The sequence below is a fragment of the Maniola hyperantus genome, chromosome 4 (genome assembly GCF_902806685.2).
Source record: "Maniola hyperantus chromosome 4, iAphHyp1.2, whole genome shotgun sequence".
In the NCBI taxonomy this organism is placed as follows: Eukaryota; Metazoa; Arthropoda; class Insecta; order Lepidoptera; family Nymphalidae; genus Maniola; species Maniola hyperantus.
The window spans coordinates 14,939,236-14,960,898 of record NC_048539.1 but is presented as its reverse complement, the minus strand read 5'-3'; the positions used below and the strand labels follow the sequence as shown (position 1 = coordinate 14,960,898).

Below are 21,663 nucleotides of genomic sequence, written 5' to 3'. Positions count from 1 at the left end.
CTATTGCGGCCGATTCTCTTGTACACAATCTCTAAACTAAACTAAATTGACAGGTCTTAATCTAGTGCTATCCTTTTCCGCATTCAATATTATGAAAGGGATTGCGATAGGTTTAGGCGTGCCATTTTAGTTTAGTTTAGAGATTTTGTACAACGGAATTAGCCACATTAATAGGCAAAAAATGTTTTAAATTCAGTGTTAGATTAGAATTTGATACAATTATTTCAACGTTTTTTATATTTAAAGATCTGAAGCAGTCGAGAAGAAGTCTTTAAAAAATATATGTAGAGTTAGTTAGTTGATATAATTCATACGGAAGTCATGTGTTATAGTAAAGTCACATCAAGATATGTTTCTATTTCAATATATAGTATATGAAATAGGAAGTGAATAGATCGGAAGTGAGTATAGTTTTTAAATGGAATGGTTGAGCGGTCGTGCTCGTTGAATGTCAAGGCATCAAGCCGAAGGCTAAGTCGCAACCGACGCCGAAATCCTGCTTAAGATCATTGCACATGTTTATATGTAAACAGTTCAGCTTTACAATATTAAATCATGGTCGTAAATATTATGATGAATTTATTCATCATGAAAACTAATTAATATGTACTAAATTTTATCTAATTAATTTGCTGAAAAATCAGGAATTGCCAAGGTTTTTTTAAACCCTGAAAATAGTAAATACACTCAAATATTTTATCGAGAATTTTGTTTAAAACTATTAGGGAATCCTACTGTTTAGCTCAACAAAGTTTCGTGTTTTATTCATTAAATTAATTGTCTTTAACATAGATAGAGGGCTTCGTAGAGCTTCGTAGAGCGCTGTATAAAAACTCGTAGCATGCCAAATTTTTATTAAAAACCCAAACAGATTCTATTTAAAGTACTTTTCTATAAGAACATAAGAACTATCTTTTTTATTCCGATCCAAGTTAGCCCTTGACTACGATCGCGATCTCACCCGGTGGTAAGTGATGATACAGTCTAAGATGGAAGCGAGCTAACTTGGAAGGCATATGGCAGTTTTATTAAACCTACACCCCTGATCGGATTTCTACGCGGCATCGTACTAGAACGCTAAATCGGCTTTGCCGGTAGGGTGGTAACTACCCAAGGCTAAAGCCTCCCACCAGATCAGACTAGAGACAATTTAGAAATAATAGATTCCCGAATTGCCTCTGCCGGAAGAGATCCCTGGGACCTCCCACAGCGCCATAGAGGTCATTAAAACCAAGGCTTTACACAAATATTCTCTAAATTAAGTTTGTAGTAATTTAACAGGGTGTAAAAGTACAAGACGTATGGTAGCCGCAGCAGACGGACGCCGAATCGGGCGGGCAGCCTCGATGCGTCACTGACATTGCAGAGTCCGGAACCAATATGTTTCCTACTCGACACTACATCGTTGGCATTGCTTATTGAGGATAATGGGGATTTGGTATCAAATCATGGGCATATGCTTGTCCGAAAACATTAGTAACTTAACCTATAACCGTGACAGCACTGTTTATTAGGGTTCCGAAAAAAGGAACCCTTATGGGATCACTTCGTTGTCTGTGTATTTGTCAACACCCGTGAAGGAATTCAAAACCTATAGTGTACTTCCCGTTGACCTATAATCATGAAATTTGGCAGGTAGCAATATCTTACAGTACAAGTAAAGAAAAAAATCCGAAAACTGTGAATTTGTTTTTACAACACCAAAAAATACAAATTGTTTGCAAAGTACAGAGATAGCTTGCATCCCGGAGAAAGGTAAAGGCTACTTTTTGTCCTGGATAATTAAAGAGTTCTCCCGGGATTTGACAATAATCCACGTGTACGAAGTCGCGGGCATCATTTAGTATATTATTTTTAAAATGTTATCAATCTTTTATAATGTTTCGCTTACTCACCTTGTATGGATTCTTACCGGATAGCTAGTAAAAAAATGTAAATATTTTAGTGGTGGGCGGACGGCGGAAAGCGGTTGTATGTTTGTCTGTCGAGAGATAAGCCGATGACCATGATAGAGGCCACGTCTGATTTCCGACTCGCCTCTAACCGCTAACGCATTCATACGTTCATGCAAGCTTTGAGACCAAACCGGGTAGCTGGAGTCAAATAAAATATTATGCTGTTTTGACGCCGCGTAAGTTCTTAAATATAAATTTTTCATTTTATAAACTAAAATTGTAGTATTTTTATGTATTACATTTTAATAATTCAACATTTCAGTTGTATGTTGGGAATGGGTATGATTTGTAGGTTACATCGTGAAGTCCTAGACTAATTTTTTGACCTCATTCCACCCTCTTTTTTCTACAACCGCACCGCGCGCCACCGTAACGAATTTCACCCTCACCATCTGGGTGTCTGGTGCACTTCGACCGTCCGCTGCGCCAGAACCCTCTTTCCACGCACGTGCAAACTGTGGTACCAACTCCCATCGGCGGTGTTCCCACTAGATTATAACATGGGGTTATTCAAGGGGCGGACCAACAAATTCCTAAAGGTTCGTACGCATCTGAGCGGCGCGGCGCGGCGCTTCAGTGAGCTTCACGTCGCGGCACAGAGCTTCAAAATATCATTTCTATCATTTTGTATGGCGCATATCGCACTAGAGCGGCGCGGCGCGGCGCTTCACCGCGCGTTGCCGCGCGGCACGGCTGGAGAGAATATTTTGAAGCGCACCGAAGCGACGCGCAGTGCAGTGACGCTAGTGCGACATACCCAGCGGCGCGGCGCGGCGCTTCAGTATGCGTACGTCGCTCGAATAAGATACACGCGCATCTTGTTAGGTATTTAAAGTACAGGCAAGAATCGGCAAGATAGACCTCAAAATAAATAACGTAGGTTTAATTTTTGACACATGACGTGTTCCTCATGCTCTTAGAAGTATATCCTCAAAGGTCCCAACCCCTAGGATGTCGGCTTCCCCCCTTCCCAGTGTCTAAATGTATAAATGTCTCTCCGAGCGTTATGAGAAAACATCAATGGTAAAAATAATCCTGATTAAATAACTATAATATATTATGTACATATTATACCTACCTACTTCATCTAGGTAGAATTAATAGTTTCGGAAATATGCCTACCTATTGTTGTACTTGTGTTTATATTATACTAGCTTATGCCCGCGACGTCGTCCGCGTGGACTACACAAATCTCTAACCCCTATTTTACCCCCTTAGGGGTTGAATTTTCATAAATCCCTTTTTAGCGGTTGTCTACGTCATATTAGCTAGTTAGCTAGCCAGCATGCCAAATTTCAGCCCGATCCGTCAAGTAGTTTGAGCTGTGCGTTGATAGATCAGTCAGTCAGTCACCTTTTTCTTTTATATAGGTATTTAGATATAATATGTACCTGTGTTTACCTGCCTATTTTATATATTCTATTGCACATAAAACAAAGACATTTTGCGAAAATGCTTTTTCTAATGTAATTTCCACAGAACCTAAGGGACTAGCTGATGCCCGCAACTTCGTTCGCGTAGATATAGGTTTTTTAAAAATCCCGTGGAAACTTTTTGATTTTCGGGATAAAACTAGCCTATGTGTAGGCACACATAGGCTACTTTTATCCTACAGGGTATAATCTATCTCAGGTATATAGGTACGAGTAGGTAATTCCCGGAAATGTGCTCACCTATAGAAAAATCTAAATCCACGCGGACGAAGTCGCAGGCATCATCTAGTTGCATTTTTTTTTAGATTTTTAATCCCGTGTGAACTCTTTGATTTTCCGGGATAAAAAGTTGCCTACCTCTGTCAATTCCCGGAATGCAAGCTACCTCTGGTCCAAACTTCATATAAATGGGCCTTTAACAATCCCGTGGAAATTCTTTCATTTTCCAGGATAAAAAGTAGCCTGTCCTTCCCCGGGATGTAATTCAACTTTGTACCAAATTTCATCAAATTCGGTTAAGCTGTTGAGCCGTGAAAAGCTAGTAGATAGACAGACAAATACACTTTTGCGTTGATAATAATATAAGTATGGATATGCATAAATATTTTTTTATAATTTCCATAAAAACTATCATCATCATCATCATCATCAACCGATAGATATGTCCACTGCTGGACATAGGTTTCTTGTAGGATTATATTACCGACCTGTGTGGTATACCTATTGTTTCTAATGTAATTTCCACAAAAACTATTAGGCAATCGCATAAAGAATTTTGTCTTCGACATTCTGAAGTAAATGTGAAATGGTACAGAGTCATTAAGAAGGCGAGGAAACAAAATGTGATATCCTTCTTGATAGCGTGACTTTGGTATGTCAGCAATCCATTTCTTCTTCTTTTTTAGGGTTCCGTACCTCAAAAGGAAAAACGGAACTCTTATAGGATCACTTTGTTGTCTGTCTGTCTGTCTGTCTGTCTGTCTGTCTGTCTGTCTGTCTGTCTGTCTGTCTGTCTGTCCGTCTGTCTGTCAAGAAACCTACAGGGTAGGTACTTCCCGTTGACCTAGAATCATGAAATTTGGCAGGTAGGTAGATCTTATAGCTGACATTTGGGGAAAAATCTGAAAACCGTGAATTTGTGGTTATATCACACAAAAAAAATTAAATTGTGGTCATGAACTAATAATTAGTATTTTCAATTTCAAAGTTTATAACTATATCAAGTGGGGAATCATATGAAAGGGCTTTACTTGTGCATTTTAAAACAAATTTTTATTTATTTTTATGCATCATAGTTTTTGAATTATCGAAATCATACGACTGTAGTACGGAACCCTCATTGCGCGAGCCTGACTCGCACTTGGCCGGTTTTTTCTCTTCGATAATTCGTTCTTCTTCTGCACAACAAAGAAATAATAATCAAATCCTCTTCACTGTCGCTCATCTTGCGACGTTGTTGCTCGTACGCGAACGGGTGTAAAAGTGACGCGCAAGTGACGCGAGGTGCCGCGTACTGAAGTTGTAGTGCGGTAGGCACCGTCGAGCGGCCTGAGGTGACGCGTTCTGCAGTCGGACTGAAGCGCCGCGCCGCGCCGCTCAGGTGCGTACGAACCTTAAAGGGCCGGCAACGCATCGGCGGCTCCTCTGGTGCTGCAAATGTTCATGGGCGGCGGTAATCACTTAACATCAGGTGACCCGCCTGCTCGTTTGCTCGCTATATCTATTATAAAAAATAAAAATAAAATTACTTGAAAGATTGAAGATGAAGATGAACTCAACTTTTGAAGGTTTTCGTATTTTTTTTATTTCAATTAATTATTCTAGTTTCCATATTTTTCGACCTAAAGTTTTTTTACCAGCCTATTAATATATTAGAATTTGAGTGTAGCTATATCCCAGATATCATTTTGTGAGGTCTGGAATTTTTTCATTCCTTATAATTAAAAATTTCCATCATGATAACAGAGTTGTTGTTTAAAATTGAGACAGACACCGATTACATTGCTGTTGCCGATTGTGATTTATAAATGCTTGATGCAATTTTATATTTTTCCTTGACAATTCAGGGTAACAATTTCCAACCTTGAATTGTTACAGAATGTAAGATATTGAAATAAACTATTTTTATTTTATACTTTACTAGCTTATACTCGCGACTTCGTCCTCGTGGACTACACAAATTTCAAACACCTATTTCACCCCTTTAGGGGTTGAATTTTCAAAAATCCTTTCTTGGCGGATGCCTACGTCATAATAGCTATCTGCATGCGAAACAGCTCGATTCGTCCAGTAATTTGAGCTGTGCGTTGATAGATCAGTCAGTTAGTCACCTTTTCTTTTTATATATTTAGATTTATTGGGCCTCGCACCTAATCTCGTCAATAACCTTATTTTTGAAACGATAAACTTCCTTGTGATATCTTACCTCCTGTTGTTGTTTCAAGTTCAGTCCTTTGTCACAAATCAATCGGTCTGTCGAGGTCTAAATTAAAATTATTTCAAAATAACAAAACGTGTTTGGTGTTTGTCTATTTAAATAGGTAATTATTCTTCGTGTACGTAATCGTACATCTATAATGAACGCTGCACAATATTTTTAAAATAAAAAGTATAAGTACATAACTTACTTACTTTTTAATGTATGTTTTTCCAAAAACATTAATGTCTGATAGATTTATGTACCTAATTAGCAATCGACAGAGACTAGACACTCAGATGATTCTACTAGACGGCCGGAACACTAAAAATGGCAAAGTAGCCAATAAAACAAATATTTTATTAGTCCGCAAATAAATATGCATATATATTGTTTATTAGTTACAAAAATCGCTATCATATTATAATGCTATCATCCGTATTTCCTACAAACAGTTTACGGAAGTCCAGTCCGACCTCGTCGAAATTTGCGACGCAAAAGAAGCGACGCTCTCCTACCCGCGAATTATTTTATTCGCTTCATTTGTACGCCATTATCAAGGTCTTTGACACGTTTACGTTCATTTTAAAGAGCTAGTTTATCTTTGTCGTAACAAAATAGAATTTGAGAACGTTGCACTCACATTTGAAATTCGTGAACATCGCAAAATTAGCTTTTGTTTTTGTCACCCACCCATGTTTTAAATAAATTACGATAAGATACAATTACTCTTCACAATTCACATTCTTGTATATGATGAAGCAAATAACTACAGTAGATATGAGGTATATTCGGACTAATCACATATATACTAAATCGTTTTTAGGGTTCCGTACCTCAAAAGGAAAAACGGAACCCTTATAGGATCACTTTGTTGTCTGTCTGTCTGCCTGTTATAGCTGACATTCGGGTAAAAATCTGAAAACCGTGAATTTGTTACATTACACAAAAAAAATTAAATTGTGGTCATGAACTAATAATTAGTATTTTGAATTTTCGAAGTAAGCTAACTATACCAAGTGGGGTATCATATGAAAGGATACCTGTACATTCTAAAACAGATTTTTATTTATTTTTATGCATCATAGTTTTTGAATTATCGTGCGAAATGTCGAAAAAATACGACTGTAGTACGGAACCCTCGTTGCGCAAGCCCAACTCGCACTTGGCTGGTTTTTTAAATAATTATATACTATGCTACATAACTCAAGTCGTAATGGAGGTCTTTATATATTTGTACGGTGTACATACTATGAGAACTTAAATTTTAGTTCATTATCCTGTTTTGTAACATCAAATGGCGCCGATTCTTTTGTATTTCTCTAAACTAAATTTGGAGTATCTGCATCTTTTGCTTTTTAATATTAATAAAAAAGGACGGAGCATGAATCTTACATTTAAAGACTCTAAATTGTAGTGCACCCTACAAATTAAAACTATAGGCTCGCGACTAGCAGCTAAAATTTGACAGCTCTAAATTAAATTTAAAACTGTCAAACTGTGTCTGTCCTTTTCATATTAAATTAGTTAGACTAACTAACTTATGTAATATGAAAGAATATCATCTTATGCGAAATGCGAATAATCGCAGTAGAACTACTAAATCACGTCATGTCACGCTTTATATGGATATTTAATGGTAACTTTTCTTTCTAATGTTATGTCTAAATACTTTGCTATCTGAACTGGGATAACTAACTTAAACTGAGTTTACTTAACCAACAGACTGACGGGAACAAAGGCGTTCATCCTATGTAGTCATTGGCGTTGAGGATTTAAACCTTAGCAGTGTAAATACCTATTATGTTTAATAGATACACGTTGAATCTTGAAAAGTACCTTAATAAGATATAAATCTTTTAAATTCATCATTAAATTATCCAACAAAGCCGTTGTATAAACAATTATTACTTCTAAGTAATTAATTTTGAGTAGTAGGTATAGTGTAGTAAATAAAATTATTTCGTCATTCATTTAAAATATATTTTATTACAGAATGCTTAAGAAAAGCAACAATAATGATTTTAAAATATGTTCTCGTAGAACGCATTTGAATAATTTAACGGGCATGTAAACAGTGCGTAACATTTAGCGCTTCATAAATAAATCGCAAGTGTATTAATTCGTTGCACGACATACATTTATAAATGTCTCAAGTTCACCAGTACAAAGAGACAAGAAAACAAAACAACTACCAAGGTCAAGGACCTGTCTCAACTATTGTGCATAGGCATAGTCTAGATATTTACTATGAAACCACAAGTATTGAAATTAAGTGACGTAATCACATACCTACACCATATACATAAATATTTTCATCCTAAACACGAGCATGTAGTTTCAAGTATGCAGTACAAAAAGTGTAGGCATGAAATATGAACTGTTTTTAGGGTTCCGTACCTCAAAAGGAAAAACGGACCCTTATAGGATCACTTTGTTGTCTGTCTGTCTGTCTGTCTGTCAAGAAACCTACAGGGTACTTCCCGTTGACCTAGAATCATTTTTCACAAATTTGGCAGGCAGGTAGATCTTATAGCTGACATTTGGGGAAAAATCTGAAAACCGTGAATTTAGGGTAAGATCACACAAAAAAAATTAAATTGTGGTCATGAACTAATAATTAGTATTTTCTACTTTCGAAGTGAGTGACTATATCAAATGGGGTATCATATGAAAGGTCTTTACCTGTACATTCTAAAACAGATTTTTATTTATTTTTATGCATCATAGTTTTTGAATTATCGTGCAAAATGTCGAAAAAATACGACTGTAGTACGGAACCCTCATTGCGCGAGCCTGACTCGCACTTGGCCGGTTTTTTATACCTATACTTATTACATACAGTATTGATATGACGTTTTGCATTACATAAACCGTAATAAAAAAGTATAAATCCTTTTATGGAAAACAATTGACACACATTGGAATATCAAAGTTACACAGATTTAACCTTCAAATTATAATCTGATTATTTTAATCTGCTTAACTGTCATGAGCAGTGGCGTGCACAGGTTTGAAGCCAGGGTAGGCATTAGTTAGCTAGGAACCTGTTTATTGGCAGGTCATAATGAAAAATATGCATTGAGCTATTACAACTGGGGTAAGCAGTGCATTTATGCCTCTATGACGTGCACGCCCCTGGTCATGAGGTATTATATTTATTTTTTATATTGCATCTCATTAAATTTCTAACACTATAATATATCCATTCATACTTAAAGCAAAAATATGTACCTAACGCATTATGATCAATATAACCCTGTACTTAAATAAAGTTGATACATTCTAATTTAACAATGACGTAACTCTATCTTAGTTTTGTTTGTAATAGCAATGCAAAAATACAACGCAAAATACTACTTTGTTTACGATACTGCGCAATTCTAAATCCATATGATGTCTGGGTAGATGCTGGGTAGACATTGGCCTTTAACTTGAATGAATGATAAAATTTATTCTTCCTTGTCTATACTTAGTATGCAAGCTACTACTACTAGATTCAACGCTCTGTATTCTCTACCTTTATCCGTGACTGCTTAGTAAAATTTACAAAAAAAGTAAGAAAAAAATTATGCCACAAATGCGTTACGCCACAAGTGCCAAATATAGCGTTGTAGAATATTCCTTTGAATATGTGAATATGAAAATGAATTTCGAGCCTCAATAGCTCAATCGGTAAAGGAGTGGACTGAAAACCGAAAGGTCGACGGTTCAAACCCCGCCCGTTGCACTATTGTCGTACCTACTCCTAGCACAAGCCTGACGCTTAGTTGGAGAGGAAAGGGGAATATTAGTCATTTAACATGGCTAATATTCTTTAAAAAAATATATATATAAATCATAAAAAGCATTTGATCGATCCGAAAACATTTTTTAAAAGTCTGATGTTTTACATACCTAAGGTTGCCTATAAACTAGGACAAGTAGGTTGGAACCCCCCTGATTTATGTGCGTAAAACCCGGACATACCTGTCTATACTCTATACGTATAATATAAGTTAGTATACATTATTAATGTTTATTAATTTACAACGCAAATAAATATACTTTGAAAACAATCAACAATCATTTAAAAATTAAACTTAGACTTTTCCTCTAGTCGTTCAAGAATTAATATAATTTTTCATAAATAACAAAGTTTTAATAAACCTTGACAGTATGCGAAATCCTGTCCTCCAATCTAGGACAAATCCGGGGAAACCCGTACGGATTACAACCCTCTGTTTACCTAATCAAAATTGTAGGTATTCACTGGCAGACATATATTTGTTCCCAATTTGCCAGACCAGAAGATACCTTACACTGATGACAGAGCTCTAGACTTACGACTTACGAGTCGTTGACGTAATTAAACCGCGACCAGCCTCAATTGAGTCGTTCATCAAACATCAATGCGCTAACGTCACATTTCTACGGCGATTCTCACGTGACTGCAGCCATTGTGTCACTATACGCAAGTACGCACGAATTTACGGTCCGGCAAATTCCAATTATTTATTATTATCAGTGTCGTAAAATTACGTACTCGAAGCCGGTGAATGAAATTGAATAAAACATGCTTTCACGCAATGACTTGTGGGTAGTCAGATGGCCAAGGCCAAGTAGACCTATTTACAAATTGCAACTTAATATTCTTTAAAACAATATTTTATTAGGATCCCCAGGGCGCTCTATAGATATAAGTTATAACCATGACGAATATCGTACTTTTTACAAAAAATAATTACATTACAATAGAGTTTATAGATAAGATATTTTATCTATAAAATATATTTTATAGATTCTTACTTAGCAATGTACGATCGTTATCCTCCGGTTTCGGGTCCCTATTACATGTTCAAACCTGATATGCCTCCGAATTGTCGTAAGTAGCTATTCATTTGCGATTAAAAAACTATTATTTTCATTAATTTTAATAAATTGAATATTGTTTTATTGATAATACTGCGGAAATTTAAGATGATCTCCGATCCGATTTAGTTATTTTTTAGAAATGTATTTAAACTAATTCAAAGTATATTTTGTCAATCTATCAATATTTATTGAACATTTTAGTAATAAAGTGGTACTGATTCTGAGCAAAACCAAATGTTAGAGTATTCGCATCTTCTTCTTACTAATGTAATATGAAAAGGACAGACGCAGTTTGACAGTTTTAGATTTAATTTTGTAGATGGTAAAACCTGTGATTTAGCGCACAGTCGTGAGCCTACTGTTTAAATTTGTAGCGTGCACTAAAATTTAGAATGTTTGATGTTCATGTTCTGTTCCTTTTTAGCATTGTTAAAAAGAAAAAGATACTCTAAATTTAGTTTAGAGAAAGACAACGGAATCGGTGCCAGTGCTTATATAATTTTACTGAAACATTTTTTCTTTGTTCACAGGAATAATGACACTCAGCCGCGGCCCGTGTGACCTCGACAACATGAGTCTGTTCCAAGACCTCAAACTGAAGAGGCGGAAAGTTGACTCCCGATGTAGTAGCGATGGTGAGTAGATTTACATAATTTCATCATCATCATCATCATCATCATGATATTTATTTTATTTATTTATTCAGATACAAGTTAGCCCTTGACTGCAATCTCACTTGGTGGCAAGTGATGATACAGTCTAAGATGAAAGCGGGATACATGAAAGCGGGATTTGGTTTCTACACGACATCGTACCGGAACGCTAAATCGCTTGGCGGCACCGCTTTGCCGGTAGGGTGGTAACTAGCCACGGCCGAAGCTTCCCACCAGACAAAATCTATCCAATGCTGGCTCACTACAGAGAACGGGTCTCCTCTCAGAATTAGAAGGGTTTGGCCATAGTCTACTACACTGGCCAAGTGCAAATTGGCAGACTTCACACACCTTTGAGGACATTATGGAGAACTCTCAGGCATGCTGGTTTCCTCACGATGTTTCACTTCACCGTTAAAGCAAAGTGACACTTAATTGTTGAAAACGCACGTAACTCCGAAAAGTTTGAGGTATGTACCCGGAATCGAAGCCCGGGCCCTCCACCTACGTCTTTGCCACTGAACTATCATCGGTGGTTTTTACATAATAATATAATCTATCTATAATCTAGGTAAGGATAATCTAGGTTGTAATTTTTTATATATAATATCTGACCCGGCTTTACACAACCGCGACGCGTGTGCGGACTGACTCCCTTGAAAAAGGACCCCGGATGGGTTCGAAACTAGTCGGGCTAACGTCGACTAAACACGTGAGTAAAGCCGGGTCAGATATTATATATAATGGAAATCACTCACGATAGTTTAAACGTTGTCATTTTTTGTTGTAATAAAGCGAACTACCAACGACTGCGCGGCGTAGCGAATAATTTCTTCTTCGTAGAACCTAATTTTTTCATAAACAAATCTAAAAATAAAAAGACCTTTTAAATTTAACTTCAACTGTTCTCCAAGCTTAACAATTTCAAGCATTAAGATATTTAACTGTCACCGTAAACAAATTACAGTTTATTTTATTACAAATTTAATTCGACATCTAAAAAATGCTGCATTTTAAATTGAATGAACATGTGTACTGATTCTGAGCACATCAAAAATTTTAGAGTATTTGCATCTTCTTCTTACTAATGTAATATGAGAAGGACAGACAAAGTTTGACAGTTTTAAATTAAATTTAGAGCTGTCAAACCTCGTAACTTTAGCTACCTATTCTTTAAGTTTATAGCGTGCACTAAAATTTAAAGTCTTTAAATGTAAAATTCATGTTGCGTCCTTTTTTAGCAATATTATAAAGAAAAATATGCAGATACTCTAAATTTAGTTTAAAGAAAGGTCACAATATAAAAAACATCACTAAATTGACATTCTAAATAAAACATTTGGACTACGTGGAAACTTAAGTAACATCGGTATGTTTGAAATGTAAATGTGTCAGGAAAAAAAATTGAATTCAAAAAGGACTTAGTTTTTCATACCTAAAGAAGTTCCATACTGACGCTAGCCATGCACGATCAAGTTTACCGTCAAGTTTGCAGCGAACTTGTACCGGCGTCCAGTCAACTGATAGCCATACACCGTCAAGTTCACTTGATCGTATATGGCCAGCATTAAGTTCGACATTTAGCTGAGTAAGGTCAGGAACGAAGTCTATTACTATTCAAACCGAATACTGGCAGTTACAACTCAGCTCACGAAGCGCATGTCACTTTCGAATACGATAGTGAATTCAATGTCACCTACCTGTGTTCTGTAATTTAATTTCGATTTCGACGTGACAAATATCAAATAATGTTGGTATCTTAAGATTTAAAATCCTGATTTAAAATTCTAAAAACCAAAATGGTGGAGATTTCCTAAAAAACTATTCAATTACAGATAGGTACACGTAGACAGTGTGCTTTTGTTATGTATTATTCGTAGACAAAAAATATTAAAAACACGTCTGCACTGCCTTGAATTTTTTTCAAAAATAATGAGTAGGATAAGTATCTATTGTCACTCGGGATGATGTAAGGATACCCCACAGGCCCACAACCAAATCTGTTCGGGCATTAAGAAGTTATGGTCGAGTAAAAAACACTCCTTTTTTTGGGCAGTCGTGTAAAAACATATCATCAATATTGATTAAATAATTTGAAAGCACTTCTGCCCTATTACGGATAAAATTTCTAAGAAAACCTCTAGGAAAGACCGTAAACTAAATAATTTTATCTGTTCTTGTATAGGTTATAATTAATGCTGCATGCAGCTCTAAAAATATAATGTCACGAGATTCTTTATCCATTTTGTTATTTTCCAAATGTCAAAGGGCATGCACATGTGATTTAGAATAGGAAATGTTCATTTTATTTGCTACGTAACTTAACATGACAAAAAGAGTTAAGAAGTCGCTTTATATATGTTTTATGTATTGAAAAAGCCTCATAATGCAGAAAATTTTAAATGAAAATATGTATTATGATTCCTGGGGTTTATTAAAGAGGATTCATCACCAAAACAACACAAAACTTTCTAAATTTTCAAACAATACAAATTTCGCCATTTCAAGTGTTCAGAAATGTATGAAATCACAGAACATTAATAACCAAGAAAAATATACGCCTCGCCACTTAAATGTTAGAAAAGCAATGTCATATAAGTTGCATAACACTAGAAAATAAATTAGTGTTTTATAATCGACATCATCCGTCGAAAGTTAAATAATATTCGATGCTAAACATAACCTGATTCGTTGCGAGCGGCACGAACTCCACCAACTTTCACTTGCAACTCGAAATTATCTTCAAAAATCCGGTTTAACAAGTCCAATGCCATTGTGCGATTATGTATATACCTACTATTTTTATTTTTAAAACCTGAAAACTGCTCACGGTAATGTTACAGACTATGTAACATTATAGATCTTGCATGATCGATTATAGGTGCATATTATACAAGTGACAAAATATCAGTGGTCAAGTTAAAGGTTAAGGACTTTCAAATTATGAACAACTAGTTTAGAATTTGTGAATCACTTACGTTGATTATTATAATGTGCCTATTAAATTAGCTGCTAAACTTATCTGTTTTGAGAATTAATGCATTATGCAGCAGGAAAAATTATTTTTTTATAGAATAATATATAATACCGATAAAATCTGCGATTTGTGACTTCAAGATACATTTTGTAACTTTGGTGTTTTTTTAAAAATTACGACTTGTTAAAGTTTGCAGTAGGTATCGAAAAATACTTAAAACACGTAGACTGCTGAAAAAATTGTTTTTACTAATACTGAAAGCCAAAACGCATGAAATGCGACAAGTAAAAACGAATTAAGATAATAATTTTTATTCAATTAACACCTAATTTATAAATTTGGCTACTATTTATTAAAACTAAATTTTAAAATTTTAAAATTAAAAAAATCATAAACCAAAAATATAATCTAAACCACATGCTGCACTGTAACGAGACACGGTGCCCAGAACGCATGATGCGTTACCTCTTTGAATGGCTAGACTAATTACTCTACCTGATAGCCATACACCGTCAAGTTTGCTAGACGCCGCTTCAACTCCGCTGCATTGCCAGTGCGTGTATTGCCAGGATTTTTTCAACAATAACATTTTTTTCTGAATTTGCGAGTTACGCAGGAACTCTACTATTTTAAGTGTAGACCGGTAAACGTAACCGATTTATTAATACGCTCGTATCATCATATGACTCGTGCGAAAAAAAGTAGATGTACAGTTCAATTATTTATAGATTTGCGTGAATCTTGATAACGTTCCGTGACGTGAGAGGCGGCGCGAGGGTGTGACGCGCCGTGACGCCACGCACCCGCGTGACGCACCCTTCGCGTGTGGACGTATATGCAACGTACAAGATAAGCGGGATCACTACAACGTGATACGCTACGTTTAGCGCCGCGAACGACCGCACTATTTGTTTTCGTTATTTTTTTTATTCATTACAGTTTACGAGTATGTACATATTTATCTTTTTCTGTCTCATACGTTATTTGTTAAGGAAAGCGCGGAAACAGATTGTTTTATGCTTTATGAATGAATGCAGTTATATAATGTAGTTTATGTCTCGCAAATTTCTAATGCGCGTGGCTACCATTTTAGTGACGTCAGCACTAGACTGAAGTTTCTAATGACGTCATTTAGATGTTAATGAGACATGGTTCCAGCGCAATAGCAATTTGTGGGACTTACCGTAAAATGGCGATTAATGGTGCTGTTAACTCACTTTATTTTGCCCAATTGCACTTGAAATTTTTAAACAAATTTAAGTAATGTATAAAATAAAACAAACATAAACATAAACAAATTTTTTGACTACCACGCTACCGTGGTGTTGCCAGTTGCCGATATAAAAATTGTCTTGAATAAAATTTTGATTATAGTTGTGTTAGCCGTTAACTATTGAGAAGTGGTTGATAACGATAGCGTTCCTAGAAATGTCTATAGGTATTATTTTATGCCAATATTTGTATGTACTTCTACAGAGGTAACACCTACCTAACACTTTAATAATAATTTATAGTAGTGAGCTATATTATTATATGTACCTACCTATGTACTTAAGCCATTGCTTTAATTTAACGTGCTAAGGATAATTTCAATTCATAAAATTAAGTAAATACTTAATTGCACTTTTGTTGAAGGTTACCAAGTTAGTACCTGTACTTATTTCTCAATTATAAGAACCAGGAATGTTAATTTATTATTAGCTAGATAAATTTGCATTCAGTCACGATATTGCATTATATGGTTGTAAATTCATAAATGGTATTTCTCAATTTTAAATATCCTAGAAGGAAAGTAATCATAATCATAATCATAATCATTTATTTATTTTGCTCAGATATGGTAGGTACATGTATATTATTTACATGGGGTCTTAAAAGTTAGGTAATCAGTTACATATCCTGCCAAACATGGCGTGCAAAATTATTTCTAAATTATCTAATTTCATTAATATTGCGATGTCATCGTGTACTCATACTCATCATGTAAATGTTTTTAATAATTCAAATGTCTATTTCTATTCATGCATTATTTAAAATTTGTCATTAAAAAAGTCATTAACACTATAATAAGTTTTATTTAGTAGAAAATTAAATAAATAATGGATAATATGATGTTACCGGGTGCTGCGATCGATACTACACCCAGGGAGGTACTATTTCTGTCGCTTTCCTGACGTTAAAGAGATGACTGGCTGACTGACTGACTGATCTATCAACGCACAGTTCAAACTACTAGACGGATCGGGCTGAAATTTGGCATGCAGATAGCTATTATAACGTAGGCATGATATACTAAGTGGTGATAATTAATTACGTAAACTTAAAACTAACGAGGGTTCCAAACGCGCCCGGGTGTGAGAAGAGCCCACACAAAACTCAAAAGACGTCGGCCTGCTATTCGGGAGGTCGGGGGTTGAATCACTTCAAATTTTTCGGAGTTTCGTGCAAACGGTGAACGAAAATATCGTGAGGAGACCTTCATGCCTGAAAGTTCTCCATATTAATGTTCTCAAATATTTGGGAAGTCTGCCCATCCGCACTGGGCTAGCGTAGCGGACTTAAAATCCTTCTCATTCTGAGGGAAGACCCGTGTACAGTAGCGGGCCGACTATGTGTTGATCATGATGATGATGATGGTTAGATAATAATAGAGGAGGTCGCGGGGCACTGACACGTGGCATCGCGGCGCCGCGGAGGGAGGCGCAAGACGCGCGCCGGGGTAGGGGTGTGACCCAGTTCCGCTCGGTCGCTGACCGTGCTCGACCTTCGCTTGCACCGATCGAAAAAGATCGGCCTATAGAAAGAATTGCGAATTGCGTAAGCGTCTTTATTGTTGTCTGACGACAAACGCTTCCGTACTCATTGAAAATAGCTTCCAACACAAATCACAATCGAACTTCAATCGACCGACACCATATTTACACTCGACAGGTTCAATTCGACGTTATAAATACGCTAATACCATCAATCAATACCGACAACGTAATAGGCGGTATCAAAACGGGGCACTTATCTCCGAAGCGGGCCTTCCTAGGACCTCAGACCTCAGCAGCTATTGCATCACGCGGCTAGAAAGATCGGTCCCCACCAATGATGTGGCAAAGGACGCGGAGTGAAATAGAGATCGTCCTCGAAGCGAGAGCGGTGCACGCGTTGCACTAGTCATTGTGCGGTTGCACTTCGCACGCACGGCCGTCTGAGTGACCTAATAGTGGCTGGAGGGAGGGACCGGGAAGCGCGCGGGGAGCCTCCCGCGCTGCCTCGTGCGGTAGGTCGGGCTCACTGCGCGCGCCCGCTGCCCAGCGCCGCCAGTGGAAAACTTTCTTCGCGACTTTTCCTCGCGTAAACAAACCTGCGCTAACATTTTCGCGGCGCTCGTAAGTTTTACCGTTAAACAAATGGCTGACAGACCTCTAATTAAATTCACAAATTAACAAACCATGGTTATTCGTGTGCTAAAAGTTATCGTTCTCTAAATATAATAATTGTTTCAAAGTTCAATGGACTGAGTGATTTAAGATGTAAGCTTCGACCGGTGTGATTAACCTACGCATATGGATTTAGTAATAAAAAGTCGGTAAAGTTTCTAATTATTCATTGTTTACTTTTTGGTAATGAGAATCATACTTTTTGTTTTGTTGAATATACTCATCAATATTAATAAATAATTATTAGATTTTGTGATTTTGTTATCTTAAACTGATTAGTTTTGTAAATTGTCATAATATAATTTGAATGAAATTGTGAAACCCGTGAAACCTGTGAAACTATCTGGATTTATTTCCGTTTATCAGTGAACCCTTTTTATCAATGAAATAGTTTACCGTATAATATCATAAACGAAAGTAAATTTATAAACAATAGGAGAGTTGTTCGTAGAGCCCTTTGTGCAGCGGCAGCGCCGCGTGGGCAACGCTTCCGGGCGCCCCATCTGCGCGCGCGCCGCTTTCACTTTCTCCTCGCGCAGCGCACCGCATCTCGCGCTCACCCGTTACAACGTGCGGCCACGCTTCCTATATTTTCCACATATTTTCCTTTCCGCGTTCCGGATTATTGCGTGAACGATCAAAGTAAACTATAAAATTAACAAATATGCAAATATATTTTAATACAAACGGATTCATCATCGAGCGATGCATTCGCACTCGGCTGTAAAGTGGCCTTTCCAAATGTTTTGCGATCGCATCCGTGAATTAAATTAGTTTTCTATGTGGTCGGGGCCGCGCTCGCGTCGTGACGCAACCGGCTAATCTAGTCGGCGGCGGCGGGAAGTGCAGTGTCGCGTCCCTGCGTCGCACCCCGCACTTCTACTGACTACGACCACGCCGCGCGGTCGTTGACATTTCACCTAGTTTCTATTTGTCACTTATTAAAAGCACGCCTCGCTATTATACTTTCGCGGAGACGCGGAAGTCTGCGACCGTCGTTAATCTCGATGTATGCTCCGCAGGCGAGTCGGCAGCCGATACCAGCACCTCGTCGCCGGACCCCGGCCCGCCGTCCCCGCGCATGGCCGAGGCGGGCTGCAGCACGCCGCCGCATCCGCCGCCCGTGTTCGACGGCGGCGGCTCACCGTCGCCTTCTCCCGCGTGCCACCCCACCGTCATCCGCTCCGCACCGCCCTACTCAGTGATCAAGTTCGAAGGAGCGTCCTCCGTCGTCAAATCGGAAAGCTCTCCGGTCGGAAAACATGACTCTATGTCTTCATCTCAATTCTCATCCGTCAAGCTCGAGAAGCCTGAGGCTACACAACCCGAGCCTCCCCAGCCCTACAGACCCCGTGCCATCGCGCCGTCTCCGCAGGCTACGCATCCATCGCTCTCGCCGGGTCATTGGCCACCTGCCGCTTGCATCAATGGTGTAAAGCCAGAACTGATAGGTGGTCATTTCCCACCGCAACCCTTGGAGCAGAAAGCGGGATCTCGAGGTTCCACGCAATGGCGAGGTGCGCCGGCGGTCATTATGGGAGAATCGGGTGGTGTAAGAACAATGTTTTGGACGTTACCAGCCCCGACCACCAGTTCAGAGCCTTCAGCTAGCGCATCGCATACGCCAACGCCACCGACACCTGACCCGGGGCAGTGCAGTGAGGAGTCAGCGGCCAGAATGCTACTGAATCTCGGCGGTGAACTGAGGAGGCCGAGAGTGACATCGCTAAACATGGAGCTTTTGTGGGCGGGAGATGTCTCACAGTTACCGGCACACCAACAAATGCACGCTTTAAATTTGAGTGCTGCAGCGGGTAGTGTTGCAGGAGTAGCCGGTGTACCCAGTGCGAGTCCCTTGGCGCCCCGGCCTGAACTCCGGACGTATGCTGCAGAGACTGAACGCGATGAGGATGAACAACCGATGATTTGTATGATTTGTGAAGATAAAGCAACGGGATTACATTACGGCATTATAACGTGTGAAGGTTGTAAAGGGTTTTTTAAAAGGACTGTGCAAAATCGACGAGTTTACACCTGTGTGGCAGACGGTGGCTGTGAAATTACAAAAGCTCAAAGAAATAGATGTCAGTACTGCCGTTTCAAAAAGTGTATAGAGCAAGGAATGGTTTTGCAGGGTACGTATATTAACCTAATAACAATTTTTTCCACGTCGAGCGTTTGATAGAATGCTTTTTAAGGTTCCGTAGCCGAATGGCGAAAAACGGAACCCTTATAGATTCGTCATGTCTGTCTGTCTGTCTGTCCGTCTGTCCGTCCGTATGTCACAGCCACTTTTCTCCGAGACTATAAAAGCTATACTGTTGAAACTTGGTAAGTAGATGTATTCTGTTAACCGCATTAAGATTTTTACACAAAAATAGAAAAAAAAACAATAAATTTTGGTGTTCCCCATACTTAGAACTGAAACTCAAAAATTTTTCTTTCATTAAACCCATATGTGTAGATACCCCATCTATGGATAGGTCTTCAAAAATGATATTGATGTTTCTAATATGATTTTTTTCTAAACAGAATAGTTTGCGCGAGAGACTCTTCCAAAGTGGTAAAATGTGTCCCCCCCCCCTGTAACTTCTAAAATAAGAGAATGATAAAACTAAAAAAAATATATGATGTACAATTATGCAAACTTCCAACGAAAATTGGTTTGAACGAGATCTAGTAAGTAGTTTTTGATTTATCGTGCAAAATGTCGATAAAATACGATTGTGCTACGGAACCCTCAGTGCGCGAGTCTGATTCGCACTTGGCCGGTTTTTTACAATATGTTTTGTCTTCAACAGCTGTACGTGAAGACAGAATGCCGGGTGGCCGAAATAGTGGTGCCGTGTACAACTTATATAAAGTGAAATATAAGAAACACAAGAAGGCGAACACGAAAGCGGCTACGGCGGCGACGAGTCGAGCGTCTCCGCCTGAAAAACCTAAAGACCCTTTACCACCTCTCCCACCGCACCTCGTCAACGGGACCATACTAAAGACTGCCTTAACGAACCCTAGCGAGGTAATTGTTTCCAAATAAGAATCGAATTAAATTGAATGCTAATTAGATCAGAATATCCTTATTTACAGTGTCTCTCTTTTTTAGGTTGTACATTTACGAGCAAGACTGGAAAGCGCAGTATCGTCCTCTCGAGATCGTGCCGTTCCTTTAGAAAGGGCGTTACATATGATTCGAGCGCTCATAGACTGTGATGCTATGGAAGACATTGCCACCGTTCGTCACCTACCTGATCTCCTACATGACACTTCCGAAATTGGTGACAAACTTTGTAAAATCGGTGACTCTATTGTACATAAAATGGTCGCGTGGACGAAGAAGTTGCCGTTCATAATGGAAATACCAATGGAAATCCATTCGAAGCTGTTGATGGAGAAATGGCACGAGATCTCAGTGTTAACGACGGCAGCGTACCAGGCGATGCACGGGAAACTTGCGCATGCACCACCTTCCTCAGACCATGAACATGATTTCATGCAAGAGGTAAATATATTTTTATTAACTACCTAATCTATTTTGTCCTTTTTTAGTTTACCAAAGGACATGTAATGTGTTAAATCTAAACTGGCCATGGACTCAGTGCTAAATAGTTCTTTCTTTTTTTTAACTCAGAGGCGGATTAAATGTCGACAGAGCCCTAGGCATTTAGGCAAGCACCTCATAGGCGCCCCTCTAGCAGCCATATTGAAATTTTTACTAACTAGTTTCAAAAGAACGAGGAATCGTCTCATTGCATAGCTGGTTGTTGGTGATTATACTATTTATGTGAACGAGTGAAGAACATCACGTTATGACACTTTGTTATATAAAAGAACAGGCAGTTTCTGTCACACAGAGGGATAGCTAGGTAGGCCAGGTAATGGAACTCTACATGATCGCGCGCGCCCCTTCGTAACCTCTGCCTCTGCCTCTGCATATACTGTAGTTG

At 38.1% G+C, this 21,663-nt stretch overlaps 1 protein-coding gene across 3 annotated transcripts in view; it reads left to right on the top strand.

Annotated features, from left to right (window-relative positions):
- The window catches only part of LOC117997287 (hormone receptor 4-like), a 133,966-nt gene that overhangs the window by 94,166 nt on the left and 18,137 nt on the right, over positions 1-21,663 (top strand). For all 3 annotated transcript variants that reach the window (XM_069497984.1, XM_034985532.2, XM_069497983.1), the window contains 4 exons: positions 11,189-11,293; positions 18,739-19,851; positions 20,518-20,738; positions 20,823-21,218. In XM_069497984.1, coding sequence (XP_069354085.1) covers positions 11,194-11,293; positions 18,739-19,851; positions 20,518-20,738; positions 20,823-21,218 — 1,830 coding nt within the window. In that variant the 5' untranslated portion in view covers positions 11,189-11,193. The remainder of the gene's footprint in view (positions 1-11,188; positions 11,294-18,738; positions 19,852-20,517; positions 20,739-20,822; positions 21,219-21,663) is intronic.